The sequence below is a fragment of the Lactuca sativa genome, chromosome 9 (assembly GCF_002870075.4).
Source record: "Lactuca sativa cultivar Salinas chromosome 9, Lsat_Salinas_v11, whole genome shotgun sequence".
Taxonomy (NCBI): Eukaryota; Viridiplantae; Streptophyta; class Magnoliopsida; order Asterales; family Asteraceae; genus Lactuca; species Lactuca sativa.
In genome coordinates, this window is record NC_056631.2 from 8,960,969 (window position 1) to 8,982,548 (window position 21,580).

The 21,580-nt window shown below is 31.9% G+C and overlaps 1 protein-coding gene and 1 pseudogene across 2 annotated transcripts; both read right to left on the reverse strand.

Moving 5' to 3' along the window:
* Positions 1–2,588: 2,588 nt before the first annotated feature.
* Positions 2,589–4,251, reverse strand: LOC111921675 (protein ANTAGONIST OF LIKE HETEROCHROMATIN PROTEIN 1). Of its 2 annotated transcripts, none has more exons than XM_023917258.3 (2): positions 4,032–4,251; positions 2,589–3,724 (listed from the first exon to the last, which is right to left on the reverse strand). In XM_023917258.3, the coding sequence occupies exons 1-2, from the start codon at positions 4,222–4,224 to the stop codon at positions 2,700–2,702; spliced, it is 1,218 nt and encodes a 405-aa protein (XP_023773026.1). In that variant the 5' UTR covers positions 4,225–4,251; the 3' UTR covers positions 2,589–2,699. The 2 variants fall into 2 exon arrangements, with proteins under 2 accessions (XP_023773026.1, XP_042754204.1); XM_042898270.2 differs by lacking the exon at positions 4,032–4,251 and adding an exon at positions 3,807–4,025.
* Positions 4,252–11,512: 7,261 nt separating this feature from the next.
* On the reverse strand, positions 11,513–16,167 carry LOC111921658 (sulfate transporter 3.1-like; annotated as a pseudogene).
* Between the last annotated feature and the right edge of the window lie 5,413 nt (positions 16,168–21,580).

The following is a 21,580-nucleotide window of genomic DNA, read 5'->3' on the forward strand; positions in this document are numbered from 1 at the left end:
AACTATAGATAGAATCCAAAAAGTTTTCAATTTGAATGAAAGGTACAAAATCAATAATTTCATCTGGATTTGGTCTCTGGATTACTTGAAGTGACTATTTTTCCATTTTAATTTATTTTTTTTATTTTTCTTATATTTCTTTTAAGACTTTATTAATTAAAAATAAAAATAAAAATATTGAGCCCACCCGTACCCCCACCCTTTATTCTCTCCCTCTCTCTCACACTTTCTATCTATCTATCTATCTCTTTCTCTCTCTCTCTCTTTCTGCACCGTGTCCTTCCTTCAATCTCAAACCACCATTGTAAATCCTCCACCACTAACACCGACCCACACCCTCCACCATCGATGAACAAAACAAAATCAAGAATCTACAACGTCTATTTGATCCATTATTCTCCCAATGTCAAGACATACCCACACCCAAACTCTAACACACACATATACACACTATCTCTCTATAAAAACCTCTTTTGTCTTCTCACCTAAAGCCACTCATGAATACTTTCAATCAGATGTAATCACCCTTTTCACATACAACATATCAATCAAACACACACACACACACACAAATAGATTTGATTTTCTTACTTCTTATAAAATTAATATTGATTTCACAACTGGGTCTTGTTTTAAAGCTTAGGTTCATGAGAATCAGAAAAAATCGAGAGTTACAATGACCCTATAAGAGATATATAGAATGAGGTTGAGAGGAATGATAATTAGACGCATGCTAGTAGATCAGAGACACCTCCTTCTTTCTCTTTGACTTTCTTTCTCTCCTTTCTCCTTCATGTCGAGCAATACCCTTCTTTCTCTCCCTTCTCATTACTGTCAAGCAACACCAAATGACTGCTCTCATTTTCTTTCTGAACCGGATTTGTGACAATCGAAGGAATGAGGCTTATCAAAAGGAAAAAAGGAAGGGCATCATGTATGTATTTATGTATATGTTTTAATCTACTATGTATATGTATTAAATCCAATCGATTGATCTGACATAATAATCGCAAGCACTCCAGAGGTTGCACTAGGGCAGTGGATTTTGTAGTGGTGAAAGTATCGAAATCATCTTTGAGCTTCTGTTGTAATTCCTCACAATTCCTGCTAATCAAAATAAGATTATAAATGATGATATGTTGGTGGTTTGGCAATCAGGTAGTGGTGCAATGGTGTTGGTTGTCATAAACGATAGTAGGGAGGAGGTTTCATCGTAGTTATGTTTATGAGATCGACAATGTGGTTCCATCGCTGAGAAGAATAGTGGATGCCGATGATGAATTTTTTTTGGTAAGGGGGGGGGGAATCTTGAAGATGAAGAGGTATGGGTTAGGTCAGAGAGAGAGAGAGAGAGAGAGAGAGAGAGAGAGAGAGAGAGAGAGAGAGAGAGAGAGAGAGAGAGAGAGAGAGAGAGAGAGAGAGAGAGAGAGAGAGGTACGATGGATGGAAAGTGGGCCCAATGTTTTTCTTTTTAATTTTTAATTAACAAAATATGAAAATAAATTTAAAATAATATAAAAAATAAAGGAAAAAGGCAAAACGGTTATTTCAAGTGTTTTAAGGACTAAAACCGTGAGAATTTTTTAAATTTGGGACTAAAGCAACATAAAATACTTAGATTTAGACCTTCCATGCAAGTTGAAAACTTTTTGAATCTTATCCACAATTTTTGCATACTATAGGGACCAATTTTGTAGTTTTGTCTAATCTGTTTTGCTCATCCCATATAATTTTCTTTTAAAAAAAAATATTAAAACATTTAATACCTTCAAATTAAATAAATAAAACTAAAAATGCAAATAAATTTTCATTAAAAAAATGAATACTACTAAAACCTAAAAATGATATCGAAATCCTATACATTAATTAAAATTTTAAAAAAAATCTCGTTGTCCGTAAAATGTCTGTAGGGACGCTCAATGTAATCAATAAGATGTTATCAAAGTTGGTAATGAGTTTATGAGTTTCACAATTCCAATAATCATATATGCATTACTTTTTCCTCGGTGGGGAAATTGCTAACATATACCGAACATATAGCATAACTTTCATCTTTCAATATCATATTCTTTGTTATTAGACACATGCATTTTGTATTTACACGTCTTGATCCGTTAAACGTGTAATGTACATTTTTATTCCCCAACGACTTTTTAGTATATCAAAATCCAGCTCCACGTCATTTCTTGTTGCGCTTTGTGCCACCTTTAACCGTTTCTTTTTTGTGTGAAGCGGATGTGCAAATGGTTTCACAAAAGTTGCTCAATTTAGTACATCTCATCTATAAGATACGTTTATTCTTCTCCGTTTAAATTAAATGAACATTTTGGTATTTCCAAAGCAGTTTCTCGTTGCATAGTGGAGATTGGTAGTTGAAGATTAGATAGACACCAAAATATGCATGACATATAAATAGATATTACAATGCTACAACTTCAAGTATCATCGTTGGATTGGGTGTTGTGATCACCTCTCGTGAACAACTGATTAGACTATTTATTACTTTGTTCATGAATTTCAACCCTTTATAAAATATTATTGATTATTGATTACAACTACTGAACTTTCAATTAAGCACCATGAATGTATCTTGAATTACATTCAGCATTTCTATTTGTTAGTAGTTACAAACTTACCATCATTCTTGCAAAATTACTAAAAAAAAAAAAAAAACATGCATATTGCACAATCTATGATTTTTAATTGTTATTCTCTAAATGGGTAACCAAGTTTTCCCTCAGTTTTCTCCCAAGAGGATCAACCTGCTTACACCACTGTTCAACATACCCTGAATCATGATGACATGACAAAGAAACATCTGGTTCTATAAAATCACCACAATCTATAATTATATTATGAAGCAAACAACATACCACAATGATGCTTGGAAGCTTCTTCTTATCAGGTCTCCACATTACCTTATTAAGTATCCTCCAACTTCCCTTTAATTGCGAAAACGCCCTCACAGCAACCGATCTTGCACCTTCATGCACGGTATTAAAACCAGACATCTCATCACTTTCACTTTCACTTTCATTATAAGGTGTTATCAGCCATGGAAGAAGAGGATAATTAGCTCCACCCACTATGAATTCTCTAAACTCTGATTTTAAATTCCCATTTAAACGCTCACCCGCTTCACAAAGTTTATAAAATCCAGAAAATTTTAACAGTTTTGGGATTGTCATGCCACCTGGCCAACCTGTAACAATATCAAGAAATCTTGATTTGTCATCAACGATACCTTGGACTAACATACTGTAGTTTTTAACCTGATCACACCAATCATCTGAAGTTTGAACAGCTGGAAGGGTCATAACTATGTGAGTTGCATCAATGGCTCCACAACAATTGGGTAATTTGAAAGATCTCTCGAATTCTGATTTGATTTTCTGTAATTTTTCATTGTCTGGCCATTTGAGATGGTGTCTGGCACGTTCTTCCATGGCTTCTATGAATCTCCATGTGACCTGAGAAACTGTTGATTGTCCAACATTGAACGATGCTCCTACTGAAACTTGAGATTCACCAGATGCTAATCTTCTTAAAGCGATCGCAACTTGTTTTTCGACGCTAAGAAGTCTTCCTTCGATGTTGATGAGTCCTGAAGGAGGTCGTGAAATGAGATCTTCTCGTACAAGTGAACATATGTACTCGAATGTCTTTTTTGATAGTCGGAAAAAGTACTTGAATCCTTCTTCTTCATCTTGGGGAACCATTGAACCTGCAAGTATCAGTTGGAAAGAAATTTTGATATTCGATATTCCAATTGCATAAACCGATTAGAAGCTAAAAGAGGAAATTACGCGAAGAATAAGCTCATTCTAATTGTACATAGAGAGATAATGAAGTCCAATTTCGGAACTGGAGCAAGACGAACCCTAATTTTGAAAGCGAGAACTAATTGAGGAATTACAAGCTCGATTGGCATGCCGATACACTTTTAGAACTGTTAAAAACTGATTTCACAGTTGCAAATACAAATCATGAGTTAATCCTTAAAATGCCATGTAAACGAAGCGAAGAAATACCCGAAATGGGGGAATTTTTTTCCCAGAAACAATTCCACCAATCTGAATCGACGCCTCTGTTCTCGCTACCACCAACTGCCGCAACTGTGCTTGAACTGGAAGGTACTTTTTTCTTCTTCAGCTTCATCTTCGAATCCTTTTTCATTTTGATCTTCTTCGCAGCAAATTCATGCTTCTCCTTCTTTGGGGCCATTTTAGGGCTCGGTCTCCTGTTATCCGGTTTAAATATGATATCTTACAGGCTGATACCATACAAACCCTCATATTTTCAAAAAATGTTCTGTTATATCCTAAATCCATTTTTATGCCGCATATTTAAGCAAAAACTGTTATAATTGTCATCTTTTTCGATTTTATCTTTCTATGGCATAAGGTGGTGTTTGGTTACAAATCGACACATGTTAAGGGATGTTTGGCATTAGGGGATGTTTGGGAAAGCACCCCCAGTTCTTGTCTGCTTCGAAGAAATCATGGGAGAACAATCAGGTTTGCTACCATTGGCCAATTCTGTATCTCTTATTCTCTCTACTCAATCCTCATATCTTTTGGTGGGCTTGATTTGGGTTTGATGGGCATATGAAAATTTGATTTCATTTTATTATTAAAGTTTTAGATGTCGGTTTTTTCCTGGGTTTGTGTTGAAGTTGTATTTGGTTTCAGATATGAAGAAATCCAAAATCAAAATTAAACAAAAGGGCATGAGGAATCCTCTTTTCTTTGGTAAAGATGATGATTTCAGATGGTGACCAGATAGATGAGAAGATTTGATGAACTTTAAAACGTCATGGTTGTTCTTGCGCAAATGTTAACTAGAAAAACATAATAGAGGAGATGATGGTGGCGTGATAACTAACGACGAAGATACCCTAATCTCGTCACCCATGTTCCATTTCCTTGTATCTAGGACTTGTTTGTGATTTCCTTGGGATAACCGGGATGCACACAATCATTGGATTTTAGTGTATTTTTTTTACTTTTATGTTTTTGGTTTTGAGGTTTGATTTCAGATGAGCTTTTGATGTTTGATTTCATGTGATTTCAGGTTTGAATATAATTTTAAGGTTAGATTTCAGATTTAAATATGACTTTGAGGTGTGGTGGTTGACGATGGTTCTTCTAGCATGAAGGAGGAGGAGGTGATCGTTAGGAGCACAATTTTTCTTCTTCTTCGAAGTAGGCGAGCACCGGAGGCTCTTTACCGATCCACCCTGTCGTTGCTTCTTTTTCCCCTCAATTGGTGGTTGCCGACGACGAGAGAAGGACCACGAAGGGTCGTCGAAAGTTGCAGGTCGCCGGAACATCCCCTACTGCCAAACATCCCCTAACATGTGTCGATCTGTAACTAAACACGCCCTAATACCATAGAAGGGTAAAATCGGAAAATATGGCAATTATGACAAGTTTTGCCCAAATGTGCGGTTTTTGTGGACATAAAAATAAAATTAGGAAATAACTGAATATTTTTTGAAAATTTGAGGGTTTTTATAGCATCTTATATGCCATATTTACTTAGATGGACCAATATGATAAATATAAACGAAATTAAATATTCTCTTCCTACCACTCCTATATGTTTAAGTGGACATACGTCACATTAATATATTAAAATATCATTAAATGAGCATTAAATGTTACACATGTTACCATTTAATTAGGTGAAAAGATTTTTAGGAACAAAAAGTAGAAAGATATTTAATATAAATAATAAATAATAAATAATAATAAATAAATCAAGGTATTAACAAAAAGTAGAAAGATATTTAATATAAATAATAAATAATAATAATATCAATATAAATCAAGGATGTCAAGATCGAGATCTTATGATTGTTTTTCGCTTTGCAAGATCGTGATCGTAAGATCATACCGAAAACATTTTAATACATAATAAATACATTTTCACCCATTTGTTAACAATTTGGTTAACAATAAATTGTTTAAAACATAAAAAAATACATATCCAATACATTATTTAGTGATAAACAATTCAAAATTGGTATTCTACGTTATTAGTCCATAAAAATATATTAAAATTTTGTTTTAAAAAACAGTCACGATCATACGATCTTACGCTCCGATCCTACGATTATACCACGATCTTACCGAAAAACGATCCTAGTAAGATCGAGATCAATTTACCTAATTAGAATCGTAGGATCGTACGATCGTTCAATCATGATCGCGATTTTGACAAGTATAGATTATTAAACAAAATAATAATATTTACTTTTTGGTTATAATAATAATAATAATAATAGAAAGAAAAACAGATCTAATAAACTTTGAATTTTTTTATTAAAAAAGTAAATTGCAAAAATAGTGTCTATGGTTGTTTTTGTTATTGTATTTGTTGTTGTTATTAGTTTTTTTGTTATAAATTAGCCTTAGGTTTCGATTTGTTTTTTTTTTTTCAATTTGATATATCAAATTAAATATGTTGAGTTTCAGGTGTTTGTTGTTTTTCCTGGAGCAAAATGTCTGTAGTTTGAAGACCACATCTGTAGACCTCTACAGTAAAAGAGGTGGACCAAATGTCTGTAGTCTGAAAAAAGAAGACTATTTGTTTTTTTTTAACATCTGCAAGCTTCTAAAATAAACTAAAATCTAAATAAACTAATTTTTTTAAACTTCAAATTGATTTTTAATATTTTTATGACTTTTTTATAAATAATTAATAAATTTAGATCAACTTTTATGTATTATTGTATAAAAAGTGAAAACAAAATGGTACGAATTAACGTATATATTTGATAAAAAACAAATAATTTTGATCGCAAAGTTATACCTAAACATTGTAATTAGGAATCAAAGAATTTGATACATAAATGGATGGAAATAAAGTTGGATTTTTCCAATTAAATCAACATATACCCACTCCCATCCCATCCAATTCTACCTATTCTTACATTAACACCCATAACCCACTACACCCCTACCTACCTACACCCATCTACTCCCAAGCCCACTCACCCCCCCCCCCCCCCCACACACACACATCCTACAAACACACACACATACCCACCCCCACCCCCACCCCTAAACACACACACACATCCCCACCCCCACCCTATGTGACATCCCCAATTTCACGGCCAGAAAAGACCGATTTGTTTATGCTTTGTTTTTAAAATCAGAGAAATCTTTTAAAGAAAACGGTTGCGGAATTTGTCTCCAAAACAAAATATAATAAGAATTTATCAAAAGCATTTATTAAAGAAAATGTATTTTCCTTAAATAATAAAACCTCAGGATGTCATGTTCCGATACAGACCAAAAACATAAACAGTATAAGATAGACCTTACAACAGTTATTTATAACTACTGATCTATAATCCAAAATCTCTCGTCAAGTCCACCAACTTACACTCTTGTGTCATTACCTGTAATGCAAAGAAAACTAAGTGGGTCAAACTTGGGAGCTTGGTGAGCGTATAGGGTTTTCAACCCACAATATAATTATTATATTTAATCATCAAACAATCAACCCAATTACCCATCCCCATTATCTTCGTTTAATCTTCCCAAAAGATATTATCCTAAGGGTCATCTCCTATATCATGTTTACCTCTCATCTCCTTACATCTTATTTCCTTATATGTTTGTTCCTAAGAACTTTTCCTAAGGATCATTGCCTGCATCATATAGACAATACTAATTCGGGGATCACTCCCTCAATATGTGTCTAGTAAGGGTTAGGGTATCATCGCATGTTTACACAGCCACAACATCGCCTGGACTCGTAAATCATAATAAGGGTTAGACTATCATCGCATGAATATGCAGCCACAACATCGCCTGGACTCGTAATTCATAATAAGGATTAGACTATCATCGCATGAATACGTAGCCACAACATCGCCTGGACTCGTAATTCATAATAAGGGTTAGACTATCATCGCATGAATACGTAGCCACAACATCGCATAGACTCGTAATTCATCACCTATCTATCATCACCATTATATCCTCACCTATCTCTTATCACATTCTTTCAACACACATCAACTATTTCATCTACCCATGTTCTACCCAACATATTTGTAGATATAAATTACATATATAGTTTAAATCATTTAACACCCGTATAAAAACATCAATTCCAAACCCATCTCAAATAGACAAATAATATATAACACATAGCACGTATTTCATAATACTTTATATTTATGTGTTAGAAGAAAGTAACCACACACTCACTTGATCAGAAGATGATTGGACAACACTACAGCTTGTAGAAGTAGTATTCTTCGGTAGATCTGGAAGATCTTCACAAAAATTGGCTGATCGCGGGCAGAGCTTCGGCTCGGGAATTTCACTTCTCGGGATCTTCGGGGCTTTGAGACTTGCTTCGGGGCTCGGGATTAATACCGGGGCTTTGGGATATTTCTAGCACGTAAAATGGGGTGAAAATGCGAGAGAAAGAAAGAATGGAGCAAAAGATCTCGGCTGCCCTCGCATGCCATTTATAGAGGCTGAGCCTCGCACGTATGCTGGGCGTACGGGACCAAAAACGTCACTGCTTACGTATGCGAGACATTTAAGTCCGAGGCGGTTCATGAACCGGGGTACGCCTGTACGCTAGACGTACTTCGAATAAGATCAATGACTCCTTCGGATATACATATGAATTAAAGATTAACAATATATATTTTAATTATTTAATAAACTTCAAAAATTCATATCTTCCTCATACGAACTCCGTTTTTGATGTTCTTTATATCCACGCGTAGGTGAGACTATGCTCTACAACTTTCGTTTAGACTCCGTCGGTTAATTTTGAATTTATTTTTAGTAGGTCGGGATAGGAAAACTCCGTTATAAATTCATAACTTCTTCATACAACATCCGTTTTCGTCTGTCTTTTTATCGTTGCACTACAAATGACGAGATCTTCGATTCTTGTTTAGATTGTTTCGGCTAAAAACCGTTCGATCACAAATCGAGTATTCGGGCTGCATACTGCTAAGTCGAAACTTAGAAAAATCATAACTTCTTCATACGAAGTCAGATTTGGACGTTCTTTTTATGCACGCTCATGGTTTAACGAACTCTACGACTTTTGTTTAGATCTCTAAGGCTAAATATCGCTCTAACATAAATTCACTTTTTACGTCATTCAGCCTCGTGTCGGTTCTGTCGCGAAACTTCGACGAGTCATAACTTCTTCGTTATAACTCGGATTTCAGCGTTCTTTATATGTACGGAATCCTTGTAAGATATACTACAACTTAGTTAAGATTATTCCTTCAAAATAATCTTCCATAAAAAAGTCATTTTTGGCGCTTATTGTTCTTAAATTGACTAGCCCTAATCTACGGGCGTTACACCCTACCCCCATAAACACATACCCACCCACAAACATACACACCCCCACAACCCCCCCTCACCCTCACACACACATACACACACCCTCACCCCTACAAACACACACACACACACCTATAAACACATACATACATACCCACCCACCCAACACCACTACCACCGATCTATCATCACAATCACCACCACCACTACCCCATCACCACCATCACCGCCACCATCACCACCACTATCACAATTATCGTTGCCACCACCATTGTTGCTGCCCCTACGCCACCCTACCACCGCTACCATTTTCTAAAAATGAAAACCAATAGAAAAATACACATCTAAATTCTAATTTTCTAAAACTTAAATTATGAAAAATGAATAAGTTTTAACTAAACACGTTTTCTAAAATTTTCAATGAAAACTGAAAACAAAAAACGAAAACTAATAAGGGGAAACGAAAAACGGAAAATAAAAATTATTTTTCCGTAACTAAACTCAACCTTAAGTTCTTTAATACGCTAATCGGCTTTTACCAAATAGAATATATCTTACTGTAATATTTGATTTCGAAAACTTGTATATATTTAGATTTGTTAGAATCTACCATAATAAATGAAAATGACTTTGCCACATGTCCTCTTCTCATTCATTTGGACACATGACATTTTATAGAAATTTTAAATTTATCTATTTTCCACTTGTCATTTTATTGTATTTTTGATTTTATTAAATTAAAATCCACATTTAATATATAAGGTAATATATATGTAAGGTATTTATTAGAAATGGTTTATATATGTAATGTATCTAATGCATTAAAGTCTCATTAATTTTAATAATTCAAAAAATTTCTTATTTTTCTTATAAATTTAAAGTTTTCAAATTGTTAAAATTTTATATTTAATTTTTTTTAAATAAACTCATGTAATACATGGGTCTCACACATAGTATGTAATATTATCATTATATCATATGCATTAATTTCTTACTAAATAGAGCCCGATGCCCGATGCCAGCCCATATTCTTTCAAGTATTATTTCAAACGGTTTGAAGGTAGTAGAAATGTAAAATCAAAATTGTTTCTATTTCCTTTTATTTCTTACTAAACTAGGTATAAGACTCATGTATTACATGAGTTCATTTAAAAAAAATTAAATATGAAAATTCTAAATATTTGAAAGGTTTGAATTTATAAGAAAAATTAGAAAAATATTGAATTATTAAAATCCAACTGTTTTTTTCTCATTTAAATTTAAACAAATAATTTAGATAAATAAGCAAAGGAAACTAATGAAGTTTTAATTTAAAATGTTAAAATTAGAAGGAAAGTTAATTATTGAAATTGATATGCATTTATTAGTACATTTATTGCTATTATTACATTTAAATATTATGTGGAGTTTAATAAAATGAAAAAAATCACAAAATGTCATGTGAAAAAAATTTAATTGAAAATAACCATAAAATAATATGTGGCAAATCAATTAAAGTAGGGGCTGTTTGTTTTTTGTGTGAAGATCTGCGCAATCACTTTTGTCTGCGTCGCGCAGACAACGCGCAGACATATGCCCTCGCAGATTGTTTGTTTTTTGGAAGTGCGCAGATCAGAACGTCTGCGCGAGGTCTTCCTGGCGCAGACATGGGCCACTGTCTTCAAAGGTCTTCAGACCTCATTTTAACCTAAACCAAAAAAAAAAAAAAAAAAACATGGGCCACCGAGCAGTTTCTTTTTTCTTTTTTTTTTTTGTTAAAAATGTATTTTTAATGTTTATGACATGAAATTAGGTTTAAAAAATCAATTTATTTTAACATCCCGCAGACATTAAAAACAAACAGTCTTTTTATTGCAGACTGCAGACATTTGGTCCACCTCTTCTGCCGCAGAGATTTGCAGATGGGGTCCGCAGACTGCAGACATTTTGACTTAAAAAAAACAAACACACCTAAGACATGTGCAAAAAAATTTTAATTTATTATAATAGATAGAGCCCCAATAGCCAACAACCAACAACATATATAATATATTCTTTCACGCAAACAGTTTGAAGTTTACTTGTATATTATTTTGTGTAATATATTCCTATAAATTAGAACAAAAAACTAAGACTAATTTGACCAGACTTAATTTTATAACTATTTTGACTCGACTCGATCATGTAGTTGATCGCTAGTGCCTCTTACTAAGAAAATTCATGGATTAACGAAGCATGAAGTTGCACGCTCCAACAGCTTCTCCCACCGTTAAATATATCCATTCTTCCCCGACCACATCTATTAACTTGGCTTTATTCATCTTCTTTATCACTTCTCCTCCTGGATTTGCCAAAATCAACTGCAAATGAGTAATATAGATAGCACATCAAGATTCAGTCATACATTGCTCATGATTAAGAAAAATACAAAAATGTGATGAGTACCTTTAGTCCTCTTCTTTCCATCAATTTTTTAACCTCTCCAAGCATTGTAATACCACTCGTATCGATGTTTCCAACCGCTGCAACCACCTCCATGTTATTTTCCTATCTTTTTCTTTTAGTTTTTTCTTAAATACAAAAAAATAATAATTTATGATTCGATCATTGATCACTTACCACTCAATGAAAGTACAACGTATTGCAAGCTATTTCCCCCTAGGGACTTTAATTTGTTTTCCTCCTCGTCAACCCACCGTAAAATCCTGACAAATAACGAAAAAATGAATTTAAAAATCGTTCGTGGAGACATTTTTTTATATATTTAAGCGAACGAATAAATAACTATACCTTTCTCGCAAGTAGGCGGCGTTAGCAAAGTAAATAGGTGCATCGATTTGAAGTATCAAGATTCCGGGGATGTTTTTCGCATTTTGGTATTGATCAATGCTTCTATAGATTGAGGAATTGGGTATGTGACCTAGTGCATATGTTTTTGGCCTCGCGACAAATAGGAGTACCCTAAGCAACGATAATGCAACCTACAGTTGTCCCACATAAACTAAATTATAATACTAAAATCACAACAGACTGAATTAAAATGCGTGTAATTAAAACTTATACCGCAATGACTAATCCGATTTCGACGCTCCAAAATACCACTCCTAAAAACGCGCTCATACACACAACAAAGTCAAATTTGTCGAGACTCCATAGGTGAATAGCTTCTTTGTAGTTAATAAGACCGAGCATTGCAGAAACGATGATTGAAGATAGTACCACAATCGGGGTGTAATAAAATAGTGGTGTCAAGAACAACAATGTGATCATGACTGTGATTGCCATCACAATGTTTGACATTGCAGTTTTGCATCCCGCATTTAAGTTCACAGCCGAACGCGAAAAAGGACCTAATTTTTAATTTTTTTTAAAAAGGAGAACATTGTGTAAAAATACATATTGTGGATCATAAGTTCAAAAATATTATTGGAAATGGTATAATTAATGGTAATTTTACACACCAGTAGTGACGTAGCAAGAAGTGCATGAACCAGCAATGTTCATCATGCCAAAGGCAATCATCTCTTTGTTACCATCAATGTTGTAATTCTTGAGCATCGCAAAGCTTCTCCCCACGGCAATTCCTTCCTGTTAAAATTACATTATTACCCCTAGTGACATAAATGATACTAGAACTATATTTATTATTTTTTTGAAAATATGGATTTTTTGTTATTCAAAATTTGATGAAATACTACTTCTGTGGCTGATACACTCTATTTGGGTTTGGGATGAAAAGGAAATGGAATGCAAATACATTATTACCCCTAACTATATACTTGTTATCAACTTATGTAATACTTATTTTGTAACCCAAAATTTGATCCCGTTATTCAAACATATTTTGTGAAAAAAATGGAAATGGATTTAAGTAGAAAGAAAATAATGAAGCCAAGGTACAAGACAGGGAACTTACAGCAAGGGCAATAACTCCGGTTACGGTGCCAGTCTTGATGGCTGTAAACAGATATTCAGACCCAAAAGACAACTCCTTGATTGAAATGGGGTTCAGTCCTTTCTTTAATTCCCCAATCTGTATATATTTACACACATACACAAAAATAAATAAATAGTGTACTTTTAATTTCGTTATATATCAATCAAAGACAAAAACTGCAAATGAAACTAAACTAACCACTTGAACTCCGTGTTTGTGGGCATGGGTGAGATAAACAAAAACACTGCTCAAGATGACTGACGTCAAAGGAGCCATTGCCGATATCCAAAATAGCTTTGGTCGTTTTGTGCTCTGTTTATATCACTTTTCAAATTACTAATCCCTATATATCTATCTTTTAATTCGTGTAGTCTGTGTATATATATAAATCAACGAAATTTAAATGAGAAAGAAAATACTTACAACAAATCTAGCAAACAAGAGACACAAGAGGATGCAAATACCCAAAACTGCACTCTCCCACCTCCACTACAGTTAAAAATAATTAATTTATTAATTAATAACATGTAAAATATATTAGAATTATTAAATCTGGATCTATACATCTTATAGATAGTTTTTGAACAGATTTAAGTTTAGTTTAAGTTTTTATATTTAATGCCATATTCAAAATTAACGAATTTAAGTATATTTGGTTTCAAGATACAAGGTTACAGTGAAATCACGGTTACAAAATTAATTAAACTTTAATAGTTAGAAAACAAAATTATTAATCAATTATAATCGTTAATTTAAATAAATATGTAAAATTATATCACCTTATAATTTGTATTAGTTTTATTTTGATTTTTATTCCATTGTTATTAATTTATTGTAATTAAAGTGAAAATATTAAAATTTGAAATAGAAAATTAATAGTTTGACAAGTGACATGCATTAATTAAGAGGTTTAATAGGGTGACACATGACAAAAAGAAAGAATAAAATATATATTAATTAGGAGGCCTAATATGATGACACAAGTTAAAAGGAGGTTGAAGCTATTCTTTTATAAGAATAGAGATTAAACAAAAGGTAAACAACAACCAGGTAGGTTTAAATTAATTTGTATACCAATAATTCAGTTGAAATTTATGTAAAATTTTAGTAACTTATAAATTGAAAATTATACAAAATTTCAGTAACTTATAACTTGTCTTTTAAATAACAAAAAATATCCAAATGAGTAGTTTTTAAATTAAATAACAACAATTGCTAAAAAATAATATTAAATCAAAGTTTCATTTATTAAAAATTACATAATACTAAAAATTGTGTTACCTTGAAAATAAAAATAGTGATAGATATAAAAAATATCAGTCGAAATTGAAAAACGAGAAAAATAGTATTTTTAAATTAATTTACAATAACACACAACTTTATTCACTTGAAATCCTCTACCAAGGAGCATGTCGTGACACTGTATCAAAAATTGATGGAAATATGTCAATCAAAAATTGATGGAAAATTGATTGGGACGAAATATGTAAATGTAGAATAAAAATACATTTACAATTGGAGTATGGAGTATTTGAATTAGTTGTTCTAAAAAAATTGCAACCCTCTCGGGTTTATTGAGATTATGTGACTCAAAAGAAATATTTATCTTTGTACCATATTTATTTGAATTTTATTTTATAAATTGCATTCAAACGTTATAATTATTAGAAGTTAGAACTTTTCAACTTATACTTTATTAAGAGGTGTTTTTTATGTATGATTTCAATATAATCATAATGTTTAAAATCAAAACTTTATATTAGATTAATATATAACTAATTTTTTATAGTTAGTATTAGTAATTGAATTATTTTTAACATATACTCTACTATATTTTAATATTCTCAAATTATTTATTAATAAATGGAGAACAAATCAATATATATTTCAAGAAAAAAATATATATTCAGGAACCTTGTGGGTTTGGGTGAAGACAGAACGTAACACGGAGATAAGATCGGTGCTTTGAGTGAAGTGTTGGAGACCCAATATTCCTTTCAGCTGCTGTAAACTCACTACAATCGCAGATCCGGCCATAAACCCTATGATCGTAGAGTGTGACAAGAAATCAACGATAAACCCAAGCCTGCATGGATTCGATTATGGATATTAAATATTAATCAGTCTCAATTTTGATGTTTATGGGGTTTCAGAGGGATTATGATTGATCAATATGTGTTTAAAGTTCTGTAAATTAATTAACCTAAAGATTCCCAGTGAAGCTTGAAGAACTCCGGCGACGAACGTCGCCGTTAAGGCTAACTGAAGATGCAACTTTGGGTTTTCATTGGCGTTTACCACCGCACCTAACATCGAACCTATTAGCAACGACGCCACTGCGAACGTCCCCACCGCTACATCTTTAGAACTTCCCATCATCGCATATACTAACGGCGGAACGAAGCTTGAATCTGCAAAATTCAACCAAAAATTAAACACCATTTATTGCCCTTAAGTTTGCTGATATCGAAATTAAACTCACGATTACGAATTACATCGGAGAAGTTTAAAGAGCTTACACAGGCCGAATATCGGCGGGAGGTTCGCTAGCTTAGCGTAGCTGATTCCCTGAGGGATTGATAAACTTGCAATGGTGATACCAGCGATTATGTCGGATTTAAAGAAACTTAAATTATAACGAGATCCCCAGTAGAAAATGGGGAAGATATACTGAATTCCGAGTATAAATTTGCGCGACGGTGGCTGATTTTTGAATTGCCGCAGTGGGTCATCGGGAAAAAGTGTTTCTTTCACGGTGTTCTTCAATGATTTTATGAATGGTTGTGGCGGCGGAATGGAAACTGTGTGTGCTTGCTGCTCGAAGTTAAATTTTGGGTAGCCATATTCTCCGGTATTCATTTGTAGTCTTCTGTTCGGTGATCGGAGGCGGAGATGGCTGTGGAGTGTGGAGGTTGTATGAGATATTTGGAGGTGGAGTACTGCTGCAGTGACTTTATGATATATAGATTCTTGAGTGGGCCCACTGTGACGATTATGCCACGTGGTAAATGTTACATTAATTTGTATGAAAGTTTAATATTGAAATGCTAAAGAGCATCTGCTATCCACCACTTTTATGGTTCATAAATTTATAAACCTTTGCATATTTTAATGACACATACTGGAAATTGGATCTATGCTTAACCATCGAGTCGGTTCATACGTTTGAAATATGTCTCCTTATATAATAACTAGGCAAATTTTTGCGTGTTACGCACCTCTAAAACTATACTTATTTATTTTATATTATGTAAAATACAATAGTATAATGTTGATATGTGTATGGTATTAAAATAAGTTAATAAGTGTTTATATTAATTTGTTATGATACATTTTAATTATTTTATATAATATGATAAAAATGTGCATATATAAAAAACAATGATTTCAATTACGGCTGTCAAAATTGTACTACGGAAAACCAACCAATATGCTACCAACCGAACCAAGAAAGTTGGTAGCCAACATGTTTGGTTGGTAGTATTGTACCAATTGAACAATCTTGGTATCGTAATGGTATAAAATTTTGAATACCATGGTAATACGGTACCAACCAATTCATATATATATATATATATATATATATATATATATATATATATATATATATATATATATATATATATATAAACAAAATTGTATAGTTCAAATTTTCAATTGTCGGTTGTGTTTAGTGCTTAGAGTTTTAAGAACGTTCTATAGGTTATTTGGTTGCATTAGTCGATAGTTATTAACACGTTAAAACACAAAACTAAAATGTTACTTTAACGTTACTTTAATAGAATTATTTTGTAAATTAAAAGAACTACATAACCAATTTCTTTACTAAATATCAAAATTACCCGATGTATTTGCTTATTTTAAAATCTTACAATAGAAAAATAAAATAAGTCGGTATATACCATTACCAATTTGTACCAACCAAACTTGTTGGTAGCCAAATATATTGATACCAAATATATTTGGTATGGTACTGGTAGCAATTTTTTTATACCAAGTATAGTTGGTACGGTACACGGTTTAACGAAAAACGAATTGGTACCGCACCAATTCCACCCTTAATTTCAATAGTTGCTATAAGTTAAAAATAAAAATAAAAGTGAAATTATCTTTTGATTTATATTATTTTTGAGTCACTAATTAATTACATCAATAAAAGTGAATTCTTCAATTTAGGAACATAATTTTTGTAACCATATAATTAAATGCAATTTATTTGTAAGTTGAGTATGAATTTTGATATTTGGATTTAGTTTTGATATTTAACATTATATTCACAACCGACATTTTCATTAATTTAATTATCATCGTACAACGAGTAAAATAATAAATGTGCAACAAGCTACGCCGTTAAGCCTTTTTGTATGATAAAATTAATTTTTTGAAGACTACATCCATAGATCTAGGGGATGTATCATTACTATGCATGATCCGTTGTACTATATTAAAACCTCCACCGCATCCGACGCGAGTAATCTAAAAATCAAAATGCCAACCGGTCTAGGGGTTAATATTTCTTCTGTCATGTCAGTCAAGAAATTCATAGGTGCATCTTTCTTGGTGGAAACCCCGATACGCTTAAATATGTCAAACAAAATATCGTTAACCATATCGTGCATGTATTTGAATATTCAAAAAAGTTATTATTATTTTATTAAAATATTATAAAAATATTTTTTGATAAATTATTTTTTGTTAATTTATCATTTAATGTTAAGTTTTATATTTAAAGATTAACTATTATAATCATTATAATTAACATTAAGTATCAATGAATCAGTTAATTATCAAAAGTCTTTTGAATTGTAGTAGTAATATTAAAAGTTATGAAAATTTCAAATAATATAAGATTAAAGAAAAATTTTCCTTTTTTTATACAAGTGCTCTCTAAACCGGGTCACCGATAACATGGCTCTCCCATTTGAGTTATCTTAGCCCCAAGCCATGCTATTCAATAATCTTAGAAATAAATATAACTTTGATTTAGATTTTATATTTAAATTCTATTATTATAGTTAATTAAAAAGCAACCTCTTTCGAAAATTTTCATTATTATATAAAATAGTTTTTTTTTAATTTAGATTTTCATTTTAGTTTTTATATTTAAAAATAAACCCATATAATCCTTATAATTCTTATATTTCAACGAATCAATTAACCATCATTACTAAAAAAAAAAATTCTCTTTTATAATTAGATATATAAATCTCGATTAAAGTATACATAAATTTTATAATTAGTAAAAACAATGTCTTTTCTTATAATTTGATATACATTCTAATTTTATGAGATCGTGAGACCAAATCTAAAAATAATTTTAAAATGCAAAATAAATGGAAAAATCCAAAAATTCCTTTTTTAAATATTATTTTCGGAACTTGAATTAACTAAAAAAAATAAAAAATAAATAAAAAAATAAAAATAAAAAAAAATTCCGTTTTTTTTTAAATACGTGAAATATTTTAATAGAATATTATACTGACATATTCTAAAAAATAATTTTAAAATGCAGAATAAATGGAAAAATCTAAAAATTCTTTTTTTAAATATTATTTTCGGAACTTGAATTAACTAAAAAAAATAAAAAAATAAAATAATAAAATAAAAATAAATTCCATTTTTTTACAAAATACGTGAAATATTCTAATAGAATATTACACTGTATATATTCTAAAAAATAATTTTAAAATGCAAAATAAATGGAAAAATCCAAAAATTCTTTTTTTGAATATTATTTTCGGAACTTGAATTAACTAAAAAAAATTTAAAAAAATAAAAAAAAATAAAATAAAAAAATGCGTCTCACGGTCTCACAAAATTAGACCGTTTCACATTAACTTAACCATATATATATATATATATATATATATATATATATATATATATATATATATATATATATATATATATATATATATATATATATCTTTACTAATTTATAAAAGAAATCCTACTATTTCTATAAATAGATTCGATATAATAATAATATTTTTTTAAGACGTTCAAGTCTTTAAGCTTAAAGTACAACAAGTTATAAATAAAATAATATTAAAATTTTAAACAAGTCTCTTTCTAAGTTTGACCCAACTTCTTTCGTTATTTATTTGATCAAGTCACGTTGATTCCGGGATATCAGCAAATATTTGTGGATTACAACCTGCCTTCCTCTCATATCTCGCCCTATCTACTGATTCATTGTAGAAATTAGATTGAATCATCTGTTTTCTTTCGGTCACACCCTATCTGTTTGTTACCAGCAGCATCATCTCCTCCTTCTCTCCACCCATCAGCGACATTCACTTTTGCTTGATATTGGCTCTGTTTTTGTGAAGTCACTGTTGTCTTCACCTCTGCATAGTCGCACCATCTACCAACGCCTTTCTAGGGTTCGCTATCCCTTCTCTCTATTTCTCTGTGATAGAAGATGAAGAGGATGGGCACAATGCTACTCCATCTTTCGCCTTAAACCACCCAAAATCGGTGCCTACCCATGCTTTTTCCACCATGAACCACCACTATAGTCGCTCTTCCTTCTGCCTTCAACCACCCACATATGCTCCCTACTCTGCCTCTATAGTGACCATCATCTAGGTTTGTATTCTTCATCTTTTAGTTTAATTCTCCATAGTATTTATGAATAATGAGATATTTTGGTGAAATTGTTGTAGGGTTTTGAATATGTGAGGCATTGATGATTTTATGTTGGAAAAAGAAAGCAGGTCTGAGATCGTTGAAGAGTATCTCACAAATAGGTTATGTTCTCTGTCTTTATACATCTCTCTCTCATTCTCCCATTCTGCACCAACCTTAAATTTAAATGAAACTTGAAGATGTAAAGTTAGTTTTTCTATAAAATGATTTTGATTTCTTTTCTACAAATGGTTTATATTTTTTTTGTTTCAATGGCAACTTAGATCTATGATTGATTGAAGATGAAGCGTTTCTCCAAAACAGGTTACTATGTTTTTCTTAATGGAGGATCTTCTCATTTCATTTGTATTTTCTTATTTGATTATTTTAAGCTCATTCTTCTTAATTATCTGCCATTTTTGGGTTACATTTTGATTCCATTTGCAGGTTCTTGCATTAAATTCATCTTGATCGAATTATCCTACCATGTTTGCTTTGAAAGAGACACTGGTTAAACTGAATTTGTTGTCTGGTAAGTTCTAAGCCAAATCCATAAGATAGTTTTATGCAAAAACCATACTTTTAGTGTTGTTTTGTAAGGAACTTTGTCCAAGTATGTTTGGAAAGGTTTCAATGTCATGTATGACCCTCCTAAAGAGAGTCTATTGGGTTGGGTAAGGGCTCAAAATGGGTGGGTCAATTGGGTTGGATAATAGGTCAAAATGGGTGAAACTATAATTTGTCCATTTTCTGATTTTTATGACCAGTTGCTTTGTTACAAAAACTATCTTATCAAAATAATGGTTTAAAGTAAGTAATACTAGAATTTAAGCATTCAAATACACTTTTGGTAACTCTTAACCCATTTAATTTTTCCTTTTGAAGCGAATATTTTTATAATTTATGTTAAAAGTACAAGAAATGTCATTAGGGAACTCTTTTAATTGATATAATCGTTGTTGGATAACGTGGAAGCAGTTTTCCCCCATATGGGTAGAAGTGTCATTAGGGAACTCTTTTAATTGATATAATGTATCTCCACATAATAGTGGGTGACATCATGGCATCAACAGGTTTGTTACTGGCATGGAGGCATGGTATACAAAAAATGACTTATACTTCAATTCACAGTTAGTTTATATGTGATGTCTCTTTGTGTTCCTTTTACCCATTCCTGATGTGATTACCGTGCATTTTCATAGGCCTCGATAGTATTGTTCATTCCTCGATAGTTTGATTTTAAAGATTTTTGAGGATCCCTGTCAACATTTAGGTGTGGGTCGGTTGAAAATTGACTTTTGGGTAACTTTTGCTCTATGTGCTATAAAAGCACCTCTCTGTGGAATGGAAGACTAGAGGTAATACAATAATGTATAGTACATGAAGCATATTTATGATCTCCATAATAACCCTACAGATTGCATAGGAGATCGAGAATGTCCATAATATTGTAGGGTCAAGAATGTGTTCTTTTTATAGGTTTGAGCTCAAATTATTTGTGTTTTAGTAATTTTTCGAAAAAATGTTATTGATGAATTTATCAGTTTAGTATAGGTTGACTTATGCTGATCCATCTTAGGACTTAATGCAACTTTGGTTCTCTTTGTGGTATTTTGTACATAATCAGGTGATGAAGTTGCAAACGGATAGTACATGTTGCGGTTTAGGAACCGGCCGAAAGAATTAGGAGATTCAG

Excerpts from the sequence above, each read along its gene's own strand:
- LOC111921675 (XM_023917258.3), bottom strand. The coding sequence starts at position 4,224 with ATGGCCCCAAAGAAGGAGAAGCATGAATTTGCTGCGAAGAAGATCAAA. Across the intron at positions 3,725-4,031 it reads AAAAAATTCCCCCATTTCGG|GTTCAATGGTTCCCCAAGAT; the intron begins GTATTTCTTCGC and ends TGATACTTGCAG.